Source organism: Xyrauchen texanus, chromosome 12 (assembly GCF_025860055.1).
Source record: "Xyrauchen texanus isolate HMW12.3.18 chromosome 12, RBS_HiC_50CHRs, whole genome shotgun sequence".
NCBI lineage: Eukaryota > Metazoa > Chordata > Actinopteri > Cypriniformes > Catostomidae > Xyrauchen > Xyrauchen texanus.
This window is the reverse complement of record NC_068287.1, coordinates 19,656,904-19,684,524: the sequence shown is the minus strand read 5'-3', so window position 1 is coordinate 19,684,524 and position 27,621 is coordinate 19,656,904. Positions and strand designations below refer to the sequence as shown.

At 39.1% G+C, this 27,621-nt stretch overlaps 1 protein-coding gene across 2 annotated transcripts in view; it reads right to left on the bottom strand.

Moving 5' to 3' along the window:
- LOC127652697 (E3 ubiquitin-protein ligase RNF216-like) overlaps positions 1-27,621 on the bottom strand; it is a 57,938-nt gene that overhangs the window by 2,343 nt on the left and 27,974 nt on the right. Inside the window, exons 14-17 of one of the 2 annotated variants that reach the window (XM_052139008.1) lie at positions 16,952-17,049; positions 8,584-8,806; positions 6,570-6,645; positions 4,715-5,011 (exon numbers count right to left, since the gene is read on the bottom strand). In XM_052139008.1, the coding sequence (XP_051994968.1) occupies positions 4,725-5,011; positions 6,570-6,645; positions 8,584-8,806; positions 16,952-17,049 (684 nt within the window). In that variant the 3' untranslated portion in view covers positions 4,715-4,724. Of the gene's footprint in view, positions 1-3,547; positions 5,012-6,569; positions 6,646-8,583; positions 8,807-16,951; positions 17,050-27,621 lie in introns of those variants that run through there. The other variant, XM_052139007.1, reaches the window with a different exon arrangement.

Sequence of the window (27,621 nt, the reverse complement as noted above, 5' to 3'; positions counted from 1 at the left end):
TGGTCTTGGGTGTGGAGGACCACCACACAATCTCCCAACCATTGTTTTGTCTGGAGCATGAGGCTGAAGATTCAGGGACACAGATCCAGTTTCAGAACCATTTAGACTGGGCAGAAAGTGAGCATGCTGTGACCAAATCCTCCATCTGCTCGGCCATTAGGAGGTTACAGTGACAAACTGAGACACTGCCAGCATCATGAGTGTAAGTTGTGGGTACACCTGTGCTCAAATAAGCCAAAGCCAATCACATTGAGCAAAGCAGATGAGAGAAGGAAGTAGATGGCCAGATTATCCTGAAGGTATTGATATTTTACTGTTGATTGACAGATGATGGTCTCCCAATGGTTTATAGTACTGTGCCTTCAACAAACCACCATCATGTTACCTAACTCTAGAGAAAAGCCTGGTGCAGTGGGGCTGGACCCCTGGGGTGGAGGTGTAGATCTTGTGGGCACTGGCTCTTTGTTGGAGCTCTGGGCAAGAGGAGACGGTTCTCTGCAGGACCACAGACATGGCCAGGAGCTTTACAAGGCACTGCAGTCACGAAATACAGCACTGGGCCTGTTACATGACAAACATCCTCTTCCAAAAGGCATTAAGACTAAAGTGGTGAATAATAACAGCTAAAAGCCTTTTTAACAAAGTCAACTATGAATTGTTCTTTGGCATTTGAGTCTAAATTGAGCAGCTCTATTACATAAGACTTGTTACAAAAGCAACCATTTATTTTATGATGACTGAGGCCCATGCGGAATCTGCACCCACAAAACAGTTACACAGAATTTGAACACGTGTCATCAAAAAGTTCAGCACACGTCCCGCCCCTTGCATGTGCATTTATTAAATATTTTGGCTAATCTGATAATGCATTCAGCTACCAATAAGAGTCACTTAACCCAATGTATCATTGTTTAAATCGTTTCTGCTGATTTTCCCCCAGAGCAGAAAATGTGATCTACAGATTCCATAGGTCTAAGGAGGGTGGCACACCAAACAGGAAGTGTCAGGATGTGTTGTGTCCAGGGGGTCAGGAATTTGCTAGTTAGTCCGTTAGCCCCTGCTGGTGCCGGCAAAAAGCACGTTTCCCTTACGACTCAGTACACTTGACATTGCGTGCTAACGCATATCGGGAGTTGTCTTTCCACGCTACCTAGTTGAAACCGCTCTAGAATAATGCCAATATTGGCTATGATGTTTGAGCCCCGCCCTTTTAGGTGTGAAGCTGACTGCTATAAAAGCAAGTGCACAAACACCATTCCTCAGAATTTTCTTCCTTCAAGACAGATTCATTTCTCATTTAGAAGCCCTCTACTGCTTTTGCGTGTTATCCTCCCTGTTCAGTCAACCTTCACTTTCACATTTTTCTTTTGTTTTGGTGGTTCACATTCTTCATGCATACGCCCCCTACTCTGCAGGGAGAATAATTTCTAGCAAAAATTGACTTAAATACTGATCTGTTTCTTACCCTCACCCATCAGATCACTTCTGAAGACATGGGTTGAACCACTGGAGTTGTATGGATTACTTTAAGCTGCCTTTATGCGATTTTGGAACTTCAGATTCAGAGTTGAGATATTCTTCTAAAAATCTTTCAAAAGATGTTATTCTTGTGACAAAATCTTGTGTTCAGCAGATGAAAGTCATACACATCTGGGATGGCATGAAGATGAGAAAATGATGACAGAATTTTCATTTTTTGGCAAACTATCCCTTTAAATGGCAAATATCTAATTAGCTAACACAGCTAGCCTGACTAGGATTGTTAACCAAACAGGCTATTTGATAGGATATCTAAAACAGGGTTGCTGCAGAGTTCTTAAAATCAAATTTAAGACTTTTTAAGACCTGAACAAATCAAATTAATTCCGTATCCCCAAACAAAAACAAACACATAAATCTAAAAATAAATAATGTATCACATACTCTTAAATAGGCAGGGACACACATTTAACATGGCCTTAACATTGCTTATCAGTAAAACAAAGTCTTTTTTGCAAGTCCACTTTTGGCCATCTTTGGAATGCTATCGGGTGGTTATTTCCAGTCATGGAAAGCTCCTATCTACTTGAATAGATTACGAACAAAGAACATATTTCAAATCAGCAATATAATTTGATAATATTGGTATCATAAATTGTGCCTCTTTATCTCATATTACGCTTAAACACGCAATTTTCCCGACTTGTACAGCTTATGTGCATGCGTGTTAGTTAGTTGCTTAACAGGAGATGTATGTATAAAATGTGTCTTTTCCACTGCACGGTACAACTCAACTCTGCTGGCTTTTTGGGGGTTTTCCACTGTGGATAGTACCAGGTACTTTTTTTAGTACCACCTCTGTTGAGGTACCACGTGGGCCGAGCCAAGGGTTAGCTTTTTAAGTTAGCTACAGCGATAGCAGTATCATTTGTTCATGCGACTTTCAAATTGTAAAAAGAAATGGCTGTGCGCAAAACCACACCATAGTCAATAAACAAGGTGCAGATGTTCCTCTCGTTAGCAACAAACAAAATTAAAATGTCTTGCAGGAAGTGTCTCAGCTGTTGGCCGCACAGCTGAGACACGGCTACCACTGGATCTACCAAAAGTGTAGGGAAAAGTAAAAAAAAAAAAAACACTTAAGTGACTACAGAGCCATCAAGGAAAAGTGGTTCGACCAAATGGACTAAACCGGTGAGCAATGGGAGGGAGAGTGCCACAGCATTGATCCTTGATGGAGGATGGTATGTTTTGTTACGGTAACTCTATACTCTGCTTGGAAGTTTCACTTTATTTAGTTGACCAGCTACTGGAAGCTTGCTTCTAAAACAACCAGTCCAATTTAACTGTTACACTTGTGTAAAATCACCATGCAACAACTGCTTCATGCAGCACAATGAGCTAGTAGCTAACAGCTAGCGGTCGTGTTATTGTTTATTATTTTGTGTCACGTTTAAGATGGTGTCACGACAGTTGAGGTGGCGCAACTATGACGATCAGACTATAATCCCACCCACTTTGAGGCGGCACTAAATAGCAGTAGAAAAGTAAGTTCAGAAAAGTAAAGCGAGTAGAGTCTAGTTGAACTGTAACGTGCAGTGGAAAGGTGCCATAAAAGGTGATTGGCTCATTTACCTTTAAGGTGGTACCTCTTTTCTACATCCATTGACTGCTCAGAGCTCCTTGGTTGGGCGTTCCAGTTTCTCCCATTCATTTAAATAGAAGTGGGCTGTCTGCTAGATAGTCTCTCGATATATGCAAGTTTTAAATACTCAATACATGTTTTCCACACTTTAAAATCAGCTTACTTACCATTATATAAATAAATACAAATTAAGGGGTTGACCAACATTGGATTTCGCTGATATGATAAATTGTTGAAAGAAATGCAATTAATCTGCCAATAGTTTTTAAAATTGGCAGCCTATATTAAATGTTCTTAGTCTTCCTGTGATGGGAGGGCCAGACAGAGGCTACAAGAGTCTAAATTGAATTAAATTCCAGATGTAGAAAAAATAAAATAAACAGAAATTAATAAAAAAAACAAATATTTGATTCATAGCATGGAACTTTGAAATTTATACACAGAAATACACCAGGGACTCTTATTGTGAAATGCAACTGCTTCACTGCTTCCAGTTGCTCATTCAAACAGATAAGGGAAATAAAATGTGCACCCCTACAATAATATACAACGTATTACAATATAAACCATTGAGGGTAAACATTGTCATATTTCATCAACACTATATCATCATCGTCATCATCAACAGTTGATCTTGTGATAGTTTGTCATAAATTTCTGATTTGGCCCAATGATTGTGAACTGCTCTGCAACATCTGGAAACACGCGTTTTCTGAAGGAGGCAGCGCACGCATTTAATTCAATCATATTCTTTTGAAGTTTGATTATCACATTAGGTCATATCACGATTGCTGTGTTTCCGCCCCCAAATTTAAGACCTCTTTAAATTATAATTAAGACTTTTGTTGAATCATTTAAGATTTAAGCAACGTGATGCGCTTACATTCATAGAAAAACAATGGTCCAGTGTGCCACAAACAACGTGTGACCCCCCTTACTCAAAATACAGTTTTTGATTTTAAAGAGTAAACTGAAGCCAAAACAACAAATGAAGATTTTTTTTTTTGGTCATACAAGTACATGGAAAGCAGTTGATTATAATAGTTTTATTTATATCTAAATTGATCCAAATTGTGCAATGTGCTTGAGAGAGTGGAGGGAGGCTTGCACTGAGAATGCAACAGAACACATAAATGTCTATTTTCTATTTCAATTTGAATATTCTCTTAACTAACAGCCTCTGCTCACATTTTCCTCAAACCACTTCCCTTTGTGATGTGAACAGATAAGACCAGACAAAACTGATAAGCCAGATATTTGCATTTCCAGAAGTTCTCAAATAACTGTGAATTATGTTAAGTGCCAGTTTCATAGTATACCTCATGAGGATCTCAATGGAAATACCAGCTAAAATATTTTTATAACCCATAATTTACTAATTTTGTAAAAACAATTTTTTTGGGGTTTATTCGACTGAAAACTAACAGAAGTTTGTATTGATCAATATGCACTTCATTCAAAACATACTGTCAACTGATGAAGCAAGTCCAACAGGTACCTTGCTGCATTCATAAGCACTCCAGAAAAACATTTGGTTCCCATAAAACAAAAAACAGCAAGAGCTAACAGTTTAAGACAGAATAATTTTACCATGGTGTCCTCAGATAGGTCTGAAGCGATGTGCCGGTCCATAGTGCATAGGCATGTTGAAGTCAAAGTTCACGTTAAGTGGGTTGTAGTTTACTGGGGGGAGGTTGGGCAATGGAGGCACATATGGGGCTGGAATGGGCTGAAGAAAAAGATGCTGTGCTCCAGGCAGTATGACCTGGGGGATGTGCAGTGGCGCTCGGACTGCCTGAGGAACTGCATTCGGGGCCTGCGGTGCAACACGAGGACGCTTGGCAGGGATGGGCTCGGGGGGAGGACCCAATCTCTTCCCAGTTGTTTCTGAAAGAGAGTGAGATCACAAAAATAATCACAAACAACTCTGGTTTAGGTGCAAAACAAAGGCAAAAACTTAACAACACCAGTGACTAATTTAAGAGAAATAAGTTTTCAAAATTGTTATTGTCGAGCCACCAGGACTAGGGGCAAACATTTTTTTAAATAAATAAAAAACACCATGAAGGCCTTTGCATACTAAAGGCGATGCGATTATGGGAATCAAATCGCTAGCACATGCCTTTACAATAGGTGCCGTTAATCCACAAAAAATGTTACCCAATATGAGATATGTTGAGAACCCATATGAGATATGAGAACCCATCCTGGTGAGAACAGCTCATTAGGAATACATTATTTTGCATCAAAATGTTGATCGCTACGAGAAATAGCGCTGAAAATGTGCATTTGGTGTGCAAAGGCCTTAAATGGCAAAACTTTTTTTTTTAAATGCCAAAGATGTTTGAAATGTGGTGACAAAAATGGATCCTGTAATGAATTCCTTTTTTTATGCGTTATAAAACATTTTATATACTTCATTGTGTTCTTTTCTAGGCCGTTATATGTTAGGATAAATATGCCTGCATAAAGGTAAAGAATTACCCTGAAAATCAACCATTAATAAAAAAATATTTGGGGAAAAAAAATGACGACACTGTTAAATACATGACTATGCACTTATTAGAAATGTATGTGATGTGCGTTTTTGAGCCAAACCTGTCCGTTGCACACAGATCATAATCTATTATTTCTTGAACAACCAACAATCCCTACTATACTTTACCATGGACATATTGCAACTTCATTTATTATTGTGCATTTAATAATGTTTTTATTATTCAACATTTTATTTTTGCACATTGCTCATTGTTACTTCTTATACCTTCCATTGCCTGACAGTTTTAACCAATAGATTTCAAATCCATTTGTTTTGCTGTTTAAATGTGTTATGTGCCTGTTTCCAAATGCACCAAGAAAATGTCCTTATCATTAGTTAGTCAAGTACATTTTGACAAAATCTGTAGTTACTGCATAGGGCTGCACAATAAATCGAAAAAATAATCGAGATTACAATGACAGCTGCTGCAATGAACTAACCATCAAAAAAGTGTCAAGTTACATCATTCAATGTAGATCTATTGCCGTAGTATAATTGTCTTTAAATGACAAAATGGTGAATGTAAAAGACAATCAGAAAATCTGTTTAAATTAGTCTATTATCATATAAGATATGACAACCAAGTATTCTAGTATTGTTGTGTTGCACACTTTGTGTATAATCAATTCAAAATATAAAAGAAAATTTAAAAACACTTGTTTTTTATGCAATAAAGCAATTCAGGAACAATTCTCAGCTTGTTTTTTGTATGTAGCGCCTACATAAAGTTTATGGCATGCAGTTTCCCTACAACAAGTATTTTCATCAAAATGAATAAATCACAATTGCAATATCAAGCGAAATAATTATAAATTATGATTTTCATCATTATTGTGCAGCCCTATTACCATATATGCCTTTATACAGCAGTCAGAACAGTGAACGAGTAACACACTGAATACTGACCTGCCTGATTGCTCTTCTTATTTAACTCTGCTTCACCTTCTTTTTGAATCTCCTGAATGATTCGCTCATCATCTTGCTGTGGAGTGAAAAAGTGAGAAAAGTGAGGGGGCAGAAGAAATACAAAAGGGGACAAAACAAAAAAGCCTTTCAGAAATGGCATGACAATTAGGATCTCTGATTACTGTTCATTCGTGTGAAAAGGCCGGCAAACACTACCAGCCACAATCTGATGCCAACATCACTGTCAGACCACAGCCTGGGCAAAAAATGGAACATTAGATGAACTTGAGCGGAATCCACTTCATCGGTCAAACACAAAACAGCGCAAATTCACCAGTCAGCCTTCAAAACTCACTCTCCCAGAACTGGCATTCAGTGCCAGGTGATTAGGAATGGCTCTGAATGGAGAAATAATTGCAGCCCCGGGCTGCCAGCAGGACAGCACTGTGACTGCGCCCTTAACACGAAAACACGGATTCAAATGCATTAATCTGATAATTGGTGGAACTCCTACAACTCGGAAAAGATTTTCCTATTATGTTCACCGTTTAAGGATAGTTTACCCAAAACTGAAAATTACATAATCTACTCCCTCCTATCACAAATGATCAATTTTTACCTTGAAACACAAAAGGATATATTCAACTGAATGTCCAGGCTGCTCTTTTCCAAACAATGAAAGTGGATAGTGACCATAGCTGTCAAGTTCCAAAAAGGACAAAAAAAGAACCATAAAATGTGTCCATATGACTTGGGATCTGACTCGAAATATCTTCTGATAGTGGTATGTGAGGAAGAGCCCAGAATTTAAGTCTTAAACTCACATATGTTTGTTTCATTTATCTATATACCTTGTATGAACAAGCCCAGTGAATGAGTGCTATAATGATATGTGCTTATTTTGTGATTATAAAAGGAAAAACTTAGCAGTATGTTGCAGAGCAAATGGTTTTTTACTATTTGTAAACAGAGTACTAAAGAAGTGAGTGCGATTTTGTTGCATTGCTTGAGGCAAATTCATGATAATTAACTCTTGTTAGCAGCAGTATTCAAGCAGAAGAGCTCTCCCCATTTAGAGCTCATTACTGCTAATCCATGAGACCCAGAGTGCTCCACTGAAGTACCATTCGTAACTCAAACTTTGTCAAAACCAGGCTGGCCATTCTCTGCTGACCTCTCTCATCAACAAGACGTTTCCATCAGCAGAACTGCCGCTCACTGGATGTTTTTTGTTTTTGGCACCATTTGGAGTAAATTCTATAGACTGTTGTGTGAGAAAATGGCAGAAGATCAGCAGTTACAGAAATACTCAAACCAGCCCGTCTGGCACCAACAATCATGCCACAGTTCAAGCCATTGAGATCACATTGTTTCTCGATTCTGATTGTTGATGTAATAATAAATAATAATACTGATGTGAACATTAACTGAAGCTCCTGACCCGTATCTGAATGGTTTTATGCACTGCTGCCTCACGATTGGCTGATTAGATAATTGCATGTATGATTGTTGGTACCAGATGGGCTGGTTTGAGTATTTCTGTAACTGCTGATTTACTGGGATTTTCACACACAACAGTCTCTAGAATTTACTCCTAAAGGTGCCAAAAACCAAAAACATCCAGTGAGCGGAAGTTCTGTGGATGGAAAGGCCTTGTTGATGAGAGAGGACAGCAGAGAATGGCCAGACTGGTTCAAACTGGCCTCTCTCATCAACAAGACGTTTCCTTGGACACATATTTAAATCAGCAGAACTTCAATGTTAATTATATTACAGGAAACCAAATGTTTATCCCCTAGCTACTGTGCCCTGTGTTGAACCCTGATTCACACATAATATTTGTAAATAACAGCCTTTTATTTTATAATAATAGCCTACCAGCGCAGAACTCTCTTTTCTACAGTGGAAATGCATGATATGGTTCCAGATCGGGCACCGGCCTGGGAACCGGCCCTGGCACCAGCACCCTGTCGGTGGAAAAGAGGCAACCGAGGGGGAAGTTTTCAACATTTACCGTCGGGTCCGTCCACAGCGAGCACTTCTTGCAGTGTCGGCAGGGGGCACCAGGTGAGCGGGCGTGCTGGCAGAAGTGGTTATAGCCATTGATAGGCTCCCGGCAGAGGTAGCACATGAAGGCGCCGCAGCGACACGACATTCGGTTGCAGCCCTCAGACTTCACCAGACCAGTGGAACAATTGTGGCACTTCCTGATGCGGGCAGCTGTCATCTTCTCCTCACTGTCAGAAGAAAAGTGGCATGTGGGTTATGTAAACATTTTAGCTCTGTTCCAAAAATCAAGTTAGCTCCCTACCAAGACAGCCTTTCAAGTCATCAGAGGCGTTGCAAACATGAGGGCTCTTCCAAAAGATCTGCACCCTTCCAAGATACCTTGTTATAGCCAAAGTCTGTGCTAAAAAGGCTGTGCATTGTGCGCGAGACATAGCGGCACATGGAAAATCTAAGTATACTTATTGGTTTTGTTTGTTTTTCCTGTTATCTTTTCCCAATAAGTTTTACCAGGAACATTCAGCAGCACATACCAGACAATCATTTTTCCGTTTTTGACTATTCAGACACTTTGCTGGACATTTCAGTCAGAGGCCCAGCTGTGTGGTTTAAGAGATGCAGGTGAGGGAAACGAGCCAGCTCGCTGGCAAAGCTTCGTCAGCAAGGCTTTTGAACAGTGCTGCAGAGTATTCATCTAGCGAATCTCCGCTATCTGTAAAGAGATGGACCAATGTAGCAGAGCTGGAACTAAGAGCCTGCTTAGACTGCACTGACTGGAGTGTTTTTGAGGCTGCAGACACCAATCTGGACGAGCTCACAGATACGGTGACATCATATATCAGTTTCTGTGAGGATATGTGCATTCTTACTAGGACTTATTTAAAATACACCGACAAACCATGGTTCACAGCTAAACTCAGGCAGCTTCATTAGGCCAAAGAGGATGCTTACAGAGGTGGGGATAAAATCTTGTACAATCAGGCCAAGAACACACTAAATAAGAAAATCTGAGTGGTTAAAGAAGCAATTCTGATAAGCTGAAAAACACGTTTTCAGCTAACAACACTGTATCAGAGTGGAGTGGCCTGAAACAACTTAATAACTAAAAGACTCCTACCCCAACACTGCAGTGGACCAACAACTGGCTGACGACCTGAATGTGTTCAACTGTAGATTTGAAAGGCCCAATCTCACACCTGCTCTGACCTTCACTTCACACAAACATCAACACCTCCTGCAACCCCCCCTTCTTCCCCCTCCTGCTACTCAACCTGCACTTAAGATCTGTGAAGGGGAGGTGTGCCGTGTCTTCTGAAAACAAAAGGCAAGGAAAGCACAGGGCCAGACAGTGTTTCACCCACTTGTCTAAAATCCTGTACTAACTAGCTGGCCCCAATCTTCACACTGATCTTCAATAAATCACTGGAGCAGTATGAAGTCCCATGCTGCTTCAAATCCTCAATCATCATTCCTGTCCCAAAGAAACCCAAAATCACAGGACTTAATGACTACAGACCCGTTGCTCTGACGTCTGTGGTCAAGAAATCATCTGAGAAACTGGTGTTGGCCAACCTTAAGGATATCACTAGACCCTTTATAGATCTCCTTCAATTTGCTTATCGAGTAAACAGGTCTGTGGATGATGTAGTCAACATGGCATTGCATCATATCCTGCAATATCTGGGCAGACCAGGGATCCTTTTTGTGGACTTCAGTTCGGCTTTCAACACCATCATCCCAGCTATTTTCCAGAATAAATTACATTCACTCTGTTCCCACATCTATCTGTCAGTGGATCACCAGCTTTCTGACAGACAGGCAGCAGCTAGTGAGACATGGGAAATTCACTTCTAGCACATGTACATCAGCACTTGTGACCCCCAGGGATGTGTGCTCTCCCCACTACTCTTCTCCCTGTATACAAATGACTGCACCGCAAAGGACCCCTATGTCAAGCTCCTGAAGTTTGCAAATGACACCACTGTCATTGGCCTCATCCAAGATGACGATAAGTCTGCATACTGAATGGCTGGCTCACTGGTGTAGTCAAAACAAACTGAAGCTGAACACGCTCAAAACGGTGGAAATGATTGTGGACTTTAGAAGGAACACCCCAACACTGACCCCCTCCCCCCAACCATTCTAAACAGTACTGTGGCAGCAGTGGAGTCATTCCGGATCCTGGGCACTACCATCTCACAATACATGAAGTGGGAGACCCACATTGACTCCATTGTGAAAAAGGCCCAGCAGAGGTTGTACTTCGCCAGTTGAGAAAGTTTAACCTACCACATGCGCTGCTAATACAGTTCTACTAAGCAATAATTGAGTCTGTCCTCTGCACTTCAGTAACAGGCTGGTTTGGTGCAGCTACGATATCAGAAGACTACAAAGGGTCACTTTGGACTGCTGAGAGGATTATTACTGGCCTCCTTACAAGAACTGTATACTTCCAGAGTGAGGAAAAGGGCAGGAAAAATCACTCTGGACCCCACTCACTCAGCCCTCTACCTTTTTGAACTGTTGCCTACTTGCAGGCGCTACAGAGTCCTGAGCACCAGAACCGTCAGGCACAGGAACAGTTTTTTCCCCTCAGGCTATCCATCACATGAACAGCTAAAACTGCCCCAATGAGCAATAATTAATGTGCAATACACAGCTTAGTCTATTTATATTTATCCAACATACCATACCTCTTCTGCCATTACATTCCCATTGTACATACATATACAAATATATATATATATATATATACACACACACACACATATGGTATCTCACAAAAGTGAGTACACCCCTCACATTTTTGTAAATATTTGATTATATCTTTTCATGTGACAACACTGCAGAAATTACACTTTGCTACAATGTAAAGTAGTGAGTGTACAGATTGTATAACAGTGTAAATTTGCAAATTTGTGTGTGTGTGTGTATACATGTATATATATATATATATATATATATATATATATATATATACATATATATATATATACACACACTCACCTAAAGGATTATTAGGAACACCTGTTCAATTTCTCATTAATGCAATTATCTAATCAACCAATCACATGGCAGTTGCTTCAATGCATTTAGGGGTGTGGTCCTGGTCAAGACAATCTCCTGAACTCAAAACTGAATGTCAGAATGGGAAAGAAAGGTGATTTAAGCAATTTTGAGCGTGGCATGGTTGTTGGTGCCAGACGGGCCGGTCTGAGTATTTCACAATCTGCTCAGTTACTGGGATTTTCACGCACAACCATTTCTATGGTTTACAAATAATGGTGTGAAAAGGGAAAAACATCCAGTATGCGGCAGTCCTGTGGGCGAAAATGCCTTGTTGTTGCTAGAGGTCAGAGGAGAATGGGCCGACTGATTCAAGCTGATAGAAGAGCAACTTTGCCTGAAATAACCACTCGTTACAACCGAGGTATGCAGCAAAGCATTTGTGAAACCACAACACGCACAACCTTGAGGTGGATGGGCTACAACAGCAGAAGACCCCACCGGGTACCACTCATCTCCACTACAAATAGGAAAAAGAGGCTACAATTTGTCTATTTATGTTACAGCCTTATCCCACACGGTGGCCATAAAGGGATGGACATGGTCAGAAACAATGCTCAGGTAGGCCGTGGCATTTAAACGATGCCCAATTGGCACTAAGGGGCCTAAAGTGTGCCAAGAAAACATCCCTCACACCATTACACCACCACCACCAGCCTGCACAGTGGTAACAAGGCATGATGGATCCATGTTCTCATTCTGTTTACGCCAAATTCTGACTCTACCATCTGAATGTCTCAACAGAAATCGAGACTCATCAGACCAGGCAACATTTTTCCAGTCTTCAACTGTCCAATTTTGGTGAGCTCTTGCAAATTGTAGCCTCTTTTTCCTATTTGTAGTGGAGATGAGTGGTACCCGGTGGGGTCTTCTGCTGTTGTAGCCCATCCGCCTCAAGGTCGATGCGTGTTGTGGCTTCACAAATGCTTTGCTGCATACCTCGGTTGTAACGAGTGGTTATTTCAGGCAAAGTTGCTCTTCTATCAGCTTGAATCAGTCGGCCCATTCTCCTCTGACCTCTAGCATCAACAAGGCATTTTCACCAAAGAACTGCCGCATACTGGATGTTTTCCTTTTCACACCATTCTTTGTAAACCCTAGAAATGGTTGTGCATGAAAATCCCAGTAACTGAGCAGATTGTGAAATACTCAGACCGGCCCGTCTGGCACCAACAACCATGCCACGCTCAAAATTGCTTAAATCACCTGTCTTTCCCATTCTGACATTCAGTTTTGAGTTCAGGAGATTGTCTTGACCAGGACCACACCCCTAAATGCATTGAAGCAACTGCCATGTGATTGGTTGATTAGATAATTGCATTAATGAGAAATTGAACAGGTGTTCCTAATAATCCTTTAGGTGAGTGTATATATATACATATACACACACACACATATATATATACACACACACACACATATATACACATATATACACTATATATATATATATATATATACACACTCACCTAAAGGATTTTTAGGAACACCTGTTCAATTTCTCATTAATGCAATTATCTACATCAACCAATCACATGGCAGTTGCTTCAATGCATTTTGTTATGTTACAGCCTTATCCCAAAATGTATTAAATTCAGTATTTTCCTCAAAATTCTACAAACAATACCCCATAATGACAATGTGAAAGAAGTTTGTTTGAAATCTTTGCAAATGTATTAAAAATAAAAAACCACACGTACATAAGTATTCACAGCCTTTGTCATGACACTCCAAACAGGAGTTCACCTGTGGTAAATTCAGTTGATTGGACATGATTTGGAAAGCACACACCTGTCTTAATAAGGCCCCACAGTTAACAGTGCATGTCAGAGCACAAACCAAGCCATGAAGTCCAATAAGTTGTCTGTAGACCTCCGAGACAGGATTATATCAAGGCACAGATCTGGGGAAGGGTACAGAAAAAGTTCTGCTGTATTGAAGGTCCCAATGAGCACAGTGGCCTCCATCATCCGTAAATGGAAGTTTGGAACCACCAGCACTCTTCCTAGAGCTGGCCGCCTGGCCTAACTGAGCGATCGGGGGAGAAGGGCCTTAGTCAGGGAGGTGACCAAGAACCCGATGGTCACTCAGACAAAAAGGCACCTTAAGGACTCTGACCACGAGAAACAAAATTCTCTGGTCTGATGAAACAAAGCTTGAACTCTGCATCATTGGCCTGAATGGCAAGGGTCATGTCTGGAGGAAACCAGGCATCGCTCGACACCTGACCAATACCATCCCTACAGTGAAGCATGGTGGTGGCACATCATGCTGTGGGGATGTTTTTCAGTGGCAGGAACTGGGAGACTAGTCAGGATCGAGGGAAAGATGAATGCAGCAAAGTTTCTTTTTTTGTAGAATTTTAGGGAAAAATAATGAATTTAATAAATTTTTGGAACGTAACAAAATGTGGAAAAAGTGAAGTGCTGTGAATACTTTCCGGATGCACTGTGTGTGTGTGTGTGTGTGTGTGTGTGTGTGTGTGTGTGTGTGTGTGTATATATATATATATATATACACACACACACACACACACACATTTACACATATACATACATATACATATATATTGTCCTTTTGTGCATTTCTATATATACTTTATTCTCTATTCACTTTTTATTTTTATTCTTTTTTTTTATTATTATCTCTTTATTATTATTTTGTTGCTGTATTGTTTGTGCAATGGAAGCCTCTGTCACCAAGACAAATTCCTTGTACAGGTGAAACTCGAAAAATTAGAATATCGTGCAAAAGTTCATTAATTTCAGTAATTCAACTTAAAAGGTGAAACTAATATATTATATAGACTCATTACAAGCAAAGTAAGATATTTCAAGCCTTTATTTGATATAATTTTGATGATTATGGCTTACAGCTTATGAAAACCCCAAATTCAGAATCTCAGAAAATTAGAATATTACATGAAATCAATAAAAAAAAGGATTTTAAATACAGAAATGTCGGCCCTCTGAAAAGTATAATCATGCATATGTACTCAGTACTTGGTTTGGGCCCCTTTTGCATTAATTACTGCCTCAATGCGGCGTGGCATGGATGCTATCAGCCTGTGGCACTGCTGAGGTGTTATGGAAGACCAAGATGCTTCAATAGCGGCCTTCAGCTCTTCTGCATTGTTTGGTCTCATGTCTCTCATCTTTCTCTTGGCAATGCCCCATAGATTCTCTATGGGGTTCAGGTCAGGCGAGTTTGCTGGCCAATCAAGCACAGTAATACCATGGTCACTGAACCAGGTTTTGGTACTTTTGGCAGTGTGGGCAGGTGCCAAGTCCTGCTGGAAAATGAAGTCAGCATCTCCATAAAGCTTGTCTGCTAAAGGAAGCATGAAGTGCTCTAAAATGTCCCGGTAGACGGCTGCGTTGACTCTGGACTTAATAAAGCACAGTGGACCAACACCAGCCGATGACATGGCTCCCCAAACCAACACAGACTGTGGAAACTTCACACTGGACTTCAAGCATCTTGGATTGTGTGCCTCTACATTCTTCCTCCAGACTCTGGGACCTTGGTTTCCAAATAAGATGCAAAATTTGCTCTCATCAGAAAAGAGGACTTTGGACCACTGAGCAACAGACCAGTTCTTTTTTTCTTTAGCCCAGGTAAGATGTTTGACATTTGAAGCCCATGTCCAGGACCCGTCTGTGTGTGGTGGCTCTTGATGCAGTCCACTCCTTGTGAAGCTCCCCCACACATTTGAATGGCCTTTTCCTGACAATCCTCTCCAGGCTACGGTCATCCCTGCTGCTTGTGCACCTTTTTCTTCCACACTTTTCCCTTCCACTTAACTTTCTATTAATGTGCTTTGATACAGCACTTTGAGAACATCCAACTTCTTTTGCAATTACCTTTTGAGGCTTTCCCTCCTTGTGGAGGGTGTCAATGATGGTTTTCTGCACAACTGTCAGGTCAGCAGTCTTCCCCATGATTGTGAATTCAACTGAACCAGACTGAGAGACCATTTAATGGCTCAGGAACCCTTTGCAGGTGTTTAGCTGATTAGAGTGTGACACTTTGAGCCTACAATACTGAACCTTTTCACAATATTCTAATTTTCTGAGATTCTGAATTTGGGGTTTTCATAAGCTGTAAGCCATAATCATCAAAATTATATCAAATAAAGGCTTGAAATATCTTACTTTGCTTGTAATGAGTCTATATAATATATTAGTTTCACCTTTTAAGTTGAATTACTGAAATTAAATAACTTTTGCCCGATATTCTAATTTTTCGAGTTTCACCTGTATGTGTAATCATACTTGACAAAAAAAGCTCATTCTGATTCTTCTTCTGATTCTTAAAGGAGCTGTAAATGATTTTTTCATGGAAAGGTATGCATAAAAATGTCCTACTCCCTGAAACATATTAATGAAATACATTTCGTGAGATATCTCAATGGTCTCTGTCACAGCTCTAGACTCTGTAAACAGTAGACAAAAATGTGTCCACGGGCTGCCGTTACTGACGCTTTCTGCATGTCAATCATTTTGCATGTCCTCAAAGCATTGTAGTTGCATCAAATTATTGAGGATTACTTAAATTTTTATGGCATATTTTTTTCATAACAGTTGTCAGTTGAGGGCGCTATTTTGCTGCTGTTGTTTTTGACAACCGTTTCTGCTTGGTGTCGGTCTCAAAAAGTATTTGGTAAATCCACCACTTCATGTGAAGAGTGCTATTTGCTATTTGAGCACAAAGTTGCTGCCTATGAAGTGTGTTTTAAATCAGTCACTTGTAAGGTTCCATAATGATTAGGATTGAAAGGGATTAAGGATTGAAACATCCCAATAAGATGTTATCTTGCTGTAAACCTACAGAATAGTTGAGATTTGTGATCCCATGTTTAATTTAATCTCTCAGTTAGGGTCAGTTTCCTGTCTCTATAAAAGCAGGCTAGAGAAAAAGGGGTCAAGGGTAAACAGGATACAGTCTTTGATACTTGTGTATGCCCCATCCAGTGACAGGAAGGAAACCACTATATCACATCCTGTCCAGTCCAGAGATTGTCCAACAAGATAGCCTGCTTTTTTCACATGGAATCAGTTTATACAGGCACCAGCACAATTCCTTATGAATACCTCTTGTGCACAGGGACAGCTTTTGCAAACATAACACACAGGGGAATTGGTCTAATCAGTGCGTTTAGAGTGCAATGAGAAAGGCCTGGGGAAAAGGCTGACTCAGCATTAAGGATCCTGATGATCTCCCATTCACTACACTACTGAGTACCCTCAATACGACATGCATTAATTATTGACAAGCTCTACTCTAAGAGTTTTCAATTGGGCACTTACAAGGCCACTCGCAGCCGGATCTCATCTCTCTCCAGGACCTGCTCACAGGTCTTTCCTGCGTGCTCCTTCCACACCACATGGCACTTCCTGCAACTCTCCTGAGGAAGAGGACACAAACGAGCAGCTGTGTTATTGATCACAATTGAAATGAACAGTGGAAAGAAAAACACCTGGACAACAATTAATTCATCTAATGGCAAATAAGGGTCACATTTCTGTTGCTCAGAGACCTCTGTTTGTGCATACGGAAGAAGCCAGTGTTCCCTGAATTGTTTAAGAGATGCTTATTACTTCCCATCCATGAATAATCTGGACGGATATTTGGCATAATCCCCTACGGGCTAAACCATACATTATTTCAAATTTTTTTATTTCAAAATTGAATGCGAATTGTGCTTGCCCATGCAAAAGTTACTGGCATGGTGCAAGCGTGTAGCGAGTAATCAAATAAAAGGGCCCACCTTCAAGTCTTTTTGGTCCCTTGATATGGCTTGGGTTGAGCCTGATCTCATGAAAATAGGACAAAATTTTAGCAAAATGACATTCCGTGATTCATTACACATATTGCGGCAGTTCAAAGGTGAAATGTCCACTGCATGGTGCTAAAAGGTTAATGCGAGTTTAAAAACCAACAAAACCTACCTCCCCCTACCCTAAACATAACTGATAGTGTGACAAAAAGCAAATGAGATGAAAAACACAATTGCTCAAGCAACATCGTAATTTTGAGGTGCTTTTATGACACTTTCAGTTCATGTATCGACTCGCATGCTCTTCTGGACCCGGTCCTTTGCATTAGTCAATTGAGTTTCCTGCACAGTTTTGATTGCATTAGAATAAGCTTGTATGGTTATAAAATGCAAAAGCTAAAATATATTGCCTTACAAATAATGAACCATCGTAAAAGTGTTTTGATGTCATAAGATAGCATTGTGTGAGGAACAGAGTGAAAAATATGCGTATATGAACAGATAATCTGCTGTTGTAAAAAGTTGTTGTTGTTTCACCAATTTTCATCTGTCAGGCGAAAAATCTTAGACAAACCTAGGTCAGATGGCTTAGAAAAATAGTGGCATGTCATGTGCAGGTTAAGTTTAATATTTTGCTGCAATATTTAATACTTAAGGTTTGGGGTTTGTTGAACATCCCTTACACTATGTATGCAGAATAGTAATAGTGATTCTTGCCTTAGCAAACAGCACAAACAATGGAACGTCTAGGCTACAGAAATTGTCATTATAAATTAGTCATCCAAACTATTATTTAAAGCAAGTAAATAGCTCTAATTGACAAAGAAGCTCCTGCAGACTGAGTGTGCGCAGTTCCCTGCCCTTCTCTTTGGATGCGAGTCATCGTCTGTCTGGTTGCCTAGGAACAACATTTTTATCTCTTCCATTTTAGCCATGCTTGTCCACAATGCTTTGCCTTTCAGCTGATTGGAAAGGACATTTGAGTGCGACATGTAGCTAAATTGCAAAATTCAGAGCGTGAAGTTGGCTATGCTAAGACCATGTAAACGCCTACGCATTTCACATGCATAGTTCTGTAAAAGATTAAAACATTTTGGACGCAACCTCCACTTTCACTGGCTGTTTGTCATCACATTTAACAGCCTGGTCCAGTTTGAGGTGGGGTTTTCAGTAAGCACACCGGCGGCACATATCGAAGCTCCTTGTATTATTAAGATAAACATTAGCCATTCATTTCATGAAGAGATAAGAAGTGGGCACGGTGAAATGGCAGCTGAATATACATCACCTTCCTCCCACAGTCTGCAAACTAAGCAGATGAACTCATGGAGAAGGAACACATGTGGCCACTATCCACTGAGAGCTCTCTAATGTCATTACTGAGTGTTGCCTGGAACACTCCCTGTGGAAAACACTATTAGCATAAATATTTAAAGATAATGGTGAATATTAATGACAGTGACAGATGATAAATGACAACTTGGTGTGATGCAGCAACCTTCAGAACAATTGCTCCCTGCCCCTGGGTGTCATTCTAGGCTGGAAATTGCTAAATATATTGGCAAAGCAACAATTTCTTTCATATGTGTAAGCCAGGAAAATATACATATGAAGAACAGCATTCTGCTTCAGGCTCCATATTGAAAAAATCATAGAAGATTCATTAGCAAAGTTGTAAAGAATCTAGAAACTGTCCTATATTGGGAATGGTGAATGGTGTAAAAACCATAGCAGAAAATGGCCATGCGGCATGAGGCGTGGACACATGTGAACTACAGTAAAAGAACAAATGTAATGATGTATCGCCCCCAAGTGGAAAAGAGCAGCACAGCAAGGGAGGGACAAATCCATTCAACCAAGTAGGGTGACCAAGAAAGCTGCTACAAAAGCTACGAAAGTCCTGTAAAGATACAGAACTGTGCAAAAGTCTTAGGCACATAAGATGTTTCACAAAATCATTTGACTTAATATGGTTATTTATATCTTCAGCTTTAGTGTGTCAATAGGAAATATAAATGTTAGACTCCCAAACATTACTTTTGCAAATAGAAAAGATTAGAATAGAAGAACAGGGAGCCCTGCAACAGATGTAAATGTGAAGATCATTTAAACAACTACCAGCTTGTGTCTCCATTTCCTAATTTAAAACAAATTTTCAAGCTTAATGTGAAAGTTTCATTTAAAAACTAGAGGTAACTTATCTCTTAAAGCTACACAGCTTTTTAAATAAGAAAACTTAACGGCAACATGTTCAGTGTAGATGCCCATAAATGGTGTATCTGCATGTCAACAAAGAGGAAGAGTCTCCAGGAAGTTACTGTGGCTCTCTAAATGTGACTCTCACTCTGAGAAGCATGAATGCACACTGGTACCTTCATTTATGTATGCGACTAAAAATACAGCGGTGACATCACGCTGATACTCTGTGCTTCCTGGTTCAAAGCATACCTTGCAAGGCTAGGTTGACACTTCCTGATTAGCTGAAAACAGGCTCCGGAACAGGGCGGAGTCAGCCTCAGATTCACACAGGTCTCCCTTGTTATGCAATGTTCAGCTCTTATCTCTGTTCTGGCAAAGATTGAAACAGTGATTCCATCAAGAACAAGCAAGTATTTGAGATATGTGGGGCTTACAAAATAAAGAAATGTGCAAGCCCATTAACATTATTCCTTTGAGCTTTCTAAGTCTTAAAATGAATATTCTGTCATCGTGTATTCAGCCTCATGTTGTTCCATGACCATATGACTTTCTTTTGTGTTAAAAACTATGATATTTTGAAGAAACGTCATAAAATGTATTTTCTGTACAGCGATAGTTCAAATAAGGTTTTTTTTTTTTAATTAGGGTTATTTTTTATAGTAGGGTTTATTATCCAATGAATCAAATCCTTATTTTGATCCTGATATTGATTCTTAAAATCACAAGGTTCATATTTTATCACTTTAAAATTTACTTCAGTTTTGGTTGTGTAGATTATTCTATCTGTTAAGTATATTGCAACTGAACTGCACACAACTACGTACATTTCCATAAAGTGCCAAATTAAAAGGTTCCCTGAATTATTTACAGCATTAGCTGATCATTTCATTTGTATGCAAGCAAAATGGACATTATAACTGAAATATTCAAAAGAATCACAATAGAATCAAATGAAGAGCTTGTGAATCAGAGTCAAATCTTGATATCTGTGACAATATCCATACCTAGTTAAAATGAGCACACACAAAAAAAGACAATCTTCTAATCCAGTGAGCTTTTAACTTGAGAATCAGTGTAAACAGATCATTGGGTAAGTGAGTTTAACTGGAGGACTGGTAATGGATCAGCCCGATTTGTAGAAGAGTAATGCTAAAACGTGAAACAACCACCGAAGTCTATGCATGTAGCACACTGTTTAAAAATACTCTAAATATATCTAAGAAATCCGAAATATCTGTAATTTCCTCTTAATATATTATAAGTTTAGTGTATTTGTAATACATTCAGGCTGAGTTTAGTATGAATTTGTGACTTTTCTGATTTACTGTTAATGTATTTCTGTTAATAATAAATTGTATAGAAGATACAGATTCGCATTCATTAAAACTTGGTGTAGATTGTGGGATATTTCAGACCTTACTTTTTTATTTGAAATAGAGTCAAATAATAACACACCATTCATTCACAGAAAAACACTCCATGGTTGAGTTTGCTTCATCTTTACAAGCAAGGAAGTTAAAGACACACCTTTGTTTTTATTCTGTGGTGCTTACAGGACGTCCTTAAGTCCATAAATCCTTAAGTTTAATTGATCAAATTATCAATGACAAATAATGGATCATCGATTATTCATTAACATCCCTAAAATCATTTTTGGAGTTTAACAGATATGGATTGTTGAAACAAAAATACCAGCATGAAGTTTGTTCAAACTTATTTAATGTTCTACAGAAAAAATAGCAGCACACAGGTTTGGAACAACATAAGCGTGAGTAAATAATGACAAGGGGCTGATGACAACTATTGATTTAAGCTGACCCTTTCAACCAAATAAACTATTGGAGTGAGCAAAGTATTGCTTGGAAAATAAAGGGTGAGGTAAAGTTCTTGCAGGGAAAGACGTCAGACAGGCTAGTGTGCCATGAATCACAGTAAGCACTACGAGGGGGGTGATATATCTAATGTGAAGAAGAAATGTGACTGCAGCACCGTTTATCACAGAAAATACTGTTGCACAAGAGCCACAGAAACCTTCTAACCACACAGGATGTATGCAGCATTCGTCTGTACCCATGAGGCCCTGTTCTGTGTAATGAAGGTATAAAAAAATAGCTGTCATCTGGTGTAGTGAGCACAGTACCAAAACAAACTGGAAAAACAACCTCAGCGACACAAGGAAAACAATTTCAATGACAAGTCTTTATCTCGAAAAAACAGGAGTGAAAACTGTGGTCTTGCCACATATTCTTTTAACTTGTAGCTGACTTGCCAAAACTAGCAATCCTCCTTTTCCTGTTAATCGCTGCATGAATACCTTTCATTTAAGGGTGAAAGCTTATAAGCAGAAGTCACAGTTCCAGGAAGTCAGGCTAGTTTTAACTGGACTGAGCATATTTGTGTGTAAACAAATTCCATTCATCATTAGTACATAGTTTTACATTATCAATTTTTTTTCTCAGAAAAATGAAAAAAAAAAAAAAGTTTGTATTTTAATTTTATTGTTTTTAATCATTAGTCACATTACCAATGTAATACATTCAGTTTATCACAAAAACACGTACCATTGCAGCCCCATGAGATATCAATCCAAGGAATTCATCGTTTTAAAATGTTTATACTTCAGCAAAATTAGCAAACAGGCGGTTTTCATTCCGTTTTTCTGTTCTTCTCATTCACGGTAATGCATGAATATAAAGTACGTTTTCGAAAATCCAAATTAGTTACTTATTTGGTAACATACAACTACAAATATATCTAACTAATTAAGAATCTTAAATCAAGAAAATAAAATCTCTAAATTGCACCTTCTTCATTTTACATTCAACCGTCATTCCATTTTAAAGGCAACATGTAAGAATCAATGAAGATGATTACACATTTTTGTAAGGTCTGTCGAAAAAAAAAGTGTAATCTCAGGCAGAAAATACTTTAAACTGGGGGCACCTTCTCCAGATGCAATAAAGTTTTACATGATTTGTAATGTTTCATTAGGTTTTTAGGTAGGCAAACTTATAAACTTGTTACTGAGTGCGAACTCTTGCAACATCTGTTTAGGCAGCTTTCTGCTTCTCTCCTGCAGCAGCGTGCAAGAGGCTTCAGCAACAGCAGGCCTTATAAGGCAGAGGAAGAGATTTATGGAGCATCTGACTGGGGCTGCTTGTTTTGGGAGGATCACAGGCCTGAATGAGCCTCAGGCAGAGAGTGATGCACCAGCAACATTAAAACATCTCCAGGCCAGGGCTGGATATCACTGAGCTTTAACACAAAAGTGTTTTTTGAATATTGAAGGGTTTGGCTCATGCAGTTCATAATAAATGTTTGCGGAAGTGCTGTGAGGCGGGGCTTTTTTCCATTCTATGTAATGCAACTATTAGATAAAACAGTATAAAAACTCTAAACATAAGAGTACTGAATATGATGTTATGCAAAACTCAAACCTGTGTGTAAACCATCAGCTGTGCAAAACATGCCAAGATTTTGTTGTCCTTCAACACAAATTAGAGAAACATGGACACATGGAAAATAACCAGTGTAATATAAAAGCCAGTACACAGAGCCAATGAGTGGGAAAAGTTGGCCTGTGAAAGCCATCCTACCATTCATCAACATCGCTGTTGGAAAAACAAAAACAAAAACAACAGCATTTTTTGCAAGCCTGAGTAAAAAAAAAAATGAACAAATCGGGGTTAAATATGAACAGTACCGCATTTCAAATTTTAGCCATTAAGGTCCAGCCAATGAGAGTTCTGTAATCGCTGTGAGGGGTAGAGCCAAAAAGGCAGCAAAGACAAAAAAGAGGGGAGGCAAAGGGCCGAGCAGAGGGTGTTTCTTCCCTTTTCAAGACAGGAACTTGAGGATACACATCACCACAGACCAATTTAATATATGAGAGAGAGAGAGACAGAGAGAGAGATACAGGAGGGAAAATACTGAAACATGAGTATTTGAGTCATTAATGGGGCACTGGGATTCCAGAGTTTTCCACAGCCAACTGTTCTTATCATGAACAAATGTGAGTTACACCTGCAAACATATTCCAAACAACAAGATGATTTTAAATGGTTTGAGCGGGGCTGTAACCACCGCAGACATCAAGACATGTCCAACCCGATACAAACAATAGTGGTCTAACAATTCAGCTTTTTAAATTATCATTTCTTAAACTTTTTCATTTGGTCCCTCCAAATCGTGAATATCCGGTTATAACCTTAGATGTAAAGCTCAGTAATGTGGCTCGGTCAGTACGTTTACATGCGCAGTAATAATCGTGCTACAGTGGGTTTTTACGTAGTTGAGCTTCAGTGCATAATCTAATATTTGAAGGAAGTTCGTCAGCCGAGAGTGTCTGCAATACGAGTTAGGTGTTGTTTCTGTCTTTCGGATCATGAGTTCCGATTGTGGTCCAATTAAAGTGTATACATGGTGGACGTAGCTAAGCTACAATCGCATTATCAATGTATGTTATGCCGAGTTTACACTACATGATTTTAAGCCCGATTTTCGTTCGCCGACAGTTTTGCGGAGATCGCTGACAAAATCGTGGGCAAATCTGAGTTCGCTCCCATGAGTGACTGCAATATATGAATATTATAAAAGACGCGATCTGAGAGAATCGCCGACACATCGCCGATGTCAGCGAGATATCCAGAATGTTAAATATCTGGACCTGTCTGCGATTCCAAATCGAGAAGTGTTAAATATGTTTTGACTGAATACAACAGCAGCGTTGACCTACAGCCAATGAGAGAGCAAGACACGGGGCACGGGACGTTTCAGTGGGAGAAGTCTTTATGTACCTACAACAGAACATCAACTAGCATGGCTGCAGTATCAAGAAAGTCTCATTGGACCAAAGAAATGGAGGAAAAATTTGTGGAACATTGGCAGGAGCATCAGTGCCTATTTGATGTTTCATTTGAACTGTACCACAACCGGGAGGAGAAAGAGAAGAGTTGGAGAGAAATTGCCAATTATCTTGGACAGACAGGTAAGCAAATAGTTAGATTTTACAGTTAGAGGTACTTTTTCATATTGTAACCAATAAAATATATGATGCCTTGAGGCGATTAAAAACGTACACATCATATTGTGAAATGCATAACATATGATCATGCATTTGTTTTCGTATCTCGTATCACTTCTCAACCTCTGTTATGAAACATAATTTGGAGTCCAGGCAGAGTCGTCAGGGATTCGTCAATAGTAAAATTTATTGTAATGTGTTGCCTGTTGCCGATTCGTCGTGTAATTTGAAAACGCTACGACTTTTATGACAAGACAAACAGTTGTGTAATATGAACGGTACCACGATCCGACATCTTTGAAAGTCATGTAGTGTGTAGGAGCCATTAGCCTGACTATACAACAGGTACAGACTAAAACATTTAAATTAAATTTTTAAAAGCTGTCTAAAGGTGAAATGTGTATTTCTGTGCTACTAGTGCCACCAAATAGGTCATATTAAATAAAAGGTGATAAACGTTTAAGTCATAATGAACAAAACCACTATAACCTATACACACCGGACAGAAAGCGTGGCAAAGGAATCGGATCATCTGATAACATCGCAAGATTGTACAGCAGCTGGGTGAGTGGGAGATCCAGCACATAAGGTAGGATGGTTCTTCTGGTAACTAGTAAGCATAACAGTACATATAGAGTATCTTACGAATTTATCTGGAGGTCGACAGCAATGAGCTTACTTGGCTGGCAATATCTTGAGTGTAGCTTACCTGCCGAGAAGCAACTCGGAATCTCATCGAACCCCAGAAATTCCTTCGAAGTCACCTATAGTACACTTACGCTGGGACAATCATCCAATCTATAAGAAACCTTGCTTGGAACTCTCACATTAAATATACCATCACTAAAATATCAAGAAGCATTTCTGTAATTGCTAAAGTAAAGCATATTTTAAATAGTAAAGCACTGCATACTTTATATTGTTCTTTGATCTTGCCTTATTTATATTATTGTTCTATGATATGGGGTAGCACTTATAAAAGTACATTAAGACCAATAGTAATGTTGCAAAAAAGAGTTATTCGACTAATTCATAAAGTAGGGTTTTTGGACTGACACAAACTCACTATTTTTAAAATCAAAGATCATGAAGTTTTATGACATTGTTGAGTTCCAATCAGTACAGATTCTATACAAAGCAAGGCACAAATTGTTACCAAGCAAAATACAAAAAAGGTTTCAAGAACGTACTGGTTGTTATGAATTACGTGATGATTTAAACTTTAGGACGCAGAAACACAGTACAACTTTGAAAAGTTTTAGCCTTACAGTCAATGGGGTACAATTATGGAATAATTTGGAGATAGTGATAAAACGAAGTTCAAACATCAATCTTTTTAAATACAAATATAAACAAAAGATCTTTGAAAAGTATAGAGAAGAAGAAATGTTTTGTCATTAGGGGTACTTTTACCATGACCAGATACTTGTTGTCTCTTTGTTGTTGTTTTGTTGTCTTGTACTTTGTTTCCTTGAACCATTGTGAAATGAGAATTTTTCTTGTATAAGCTCTTTTGCTTTGGCTCTCTCCTTTTGAGCAGAATGGTTACTGCTCAAATAAAAAAAATAAATAAATAAATAAACCTGAAGTCTTTTACTCTTGCTCATGAGTGTAAGACTTCAGGTTTCATAACAAGCTCAAGGATCAACTCTTGTGGGGTTTGAAACTATAAACTTTGTTACCAGTCCAGATGTTTAACCACTTAAGCATACCACCCCATACATTTTCCTTACAAGCCACTTCAAACATGAGTTTGTCAAAGATCAATTCATGATCCAATAGGCGATGCCATTTTAGGCAGTTTATCTACCCCAGAGATTTGTTCAAGAGAGGAGCAACTTTAGAAAAGTCCTAATAATGCCAGCCAAGTCAAGCAGTGTGCTGCACAAGAGCCCAGTTCTCCATCTTGATAAGAATGCCATGTTGAGAACCAGAAAAAGGACAAGAAAGAAGAAGTGAAAGTGGGTCACATTATGAAAACATACTATACTGCTGTTCTCAATTTCCCCCATCCTGTACTGTGACTTGGCCAGGGGGAAGAGAAATAGGAGCGGGAAAATGGAGGCCCTGCCTGATGGCACACTTAATCAATCAGCAGTGCACAGAGGAAAGCCAAAAATGTGGCCTTTGAGCACCTTCCCCGCCTTCCCTCTCCCGCCCTGCTGTGAGCTGCTGCAGAAGTGTGAGGTGGGTGTAGGCGTGTAATCAGCAGCAGATGTGGCAGAGTAAGAAACTTAACTGGCATTATAGAGCAACATCACCACCTAAAGGACAATTGTTATAAAACATAAAACACACAAATAAAGTGTCTTAAAGAGAAAGCCTACCATGATCAATCCCTTTATAAAGATAATGCTAGCAGATTTTCTTAGGCTACTAATCTAATAATAGATAAGAATTTTTTATTTTTTGTATTCCTAATAAGGTTTGCAACCCAGTTTCTATACCATTTATCCTAGGCTATATTCACACAGGCAGAAAAAAAATCCGATTTTTTTGGATTTTGTTACTCAAATCCATTTAGGTTTTTGTAGTCTGAACAGGACAAAAACACATTAAATGAGATATTTCATCCAAACACATTCGTAGGTGGTTTGGAATCAGATTAAAATTTTAATGCAGTTAAGTCTCAGTCTGAACGGTCAGATTGGATTTCATGAGGTTTTTTTTTGTGTGTGTGATGGCTGTTAAATATCGGGTTTTGCGATGATAAAACATACTGTGCTCCAAACGGCATAATGAATGCCTTCACAGGGCACATCGAATTTAATACAATAATGATGGCCATGCAGTAGGATAGTTACAAACAGAATTTTCAATTAAAATAACTTAAAAAGTGAGTTCAGCCTCTTTTATTACACATTTCAGCCCTAGAAATCAGTGGAATGTAAACAGGGTAAAGAGATCATCACTTCTGAATAAACACCCCCATATGTCATTTATATGTTACAGGGCACACAAAGCACTGCAAATCTCTT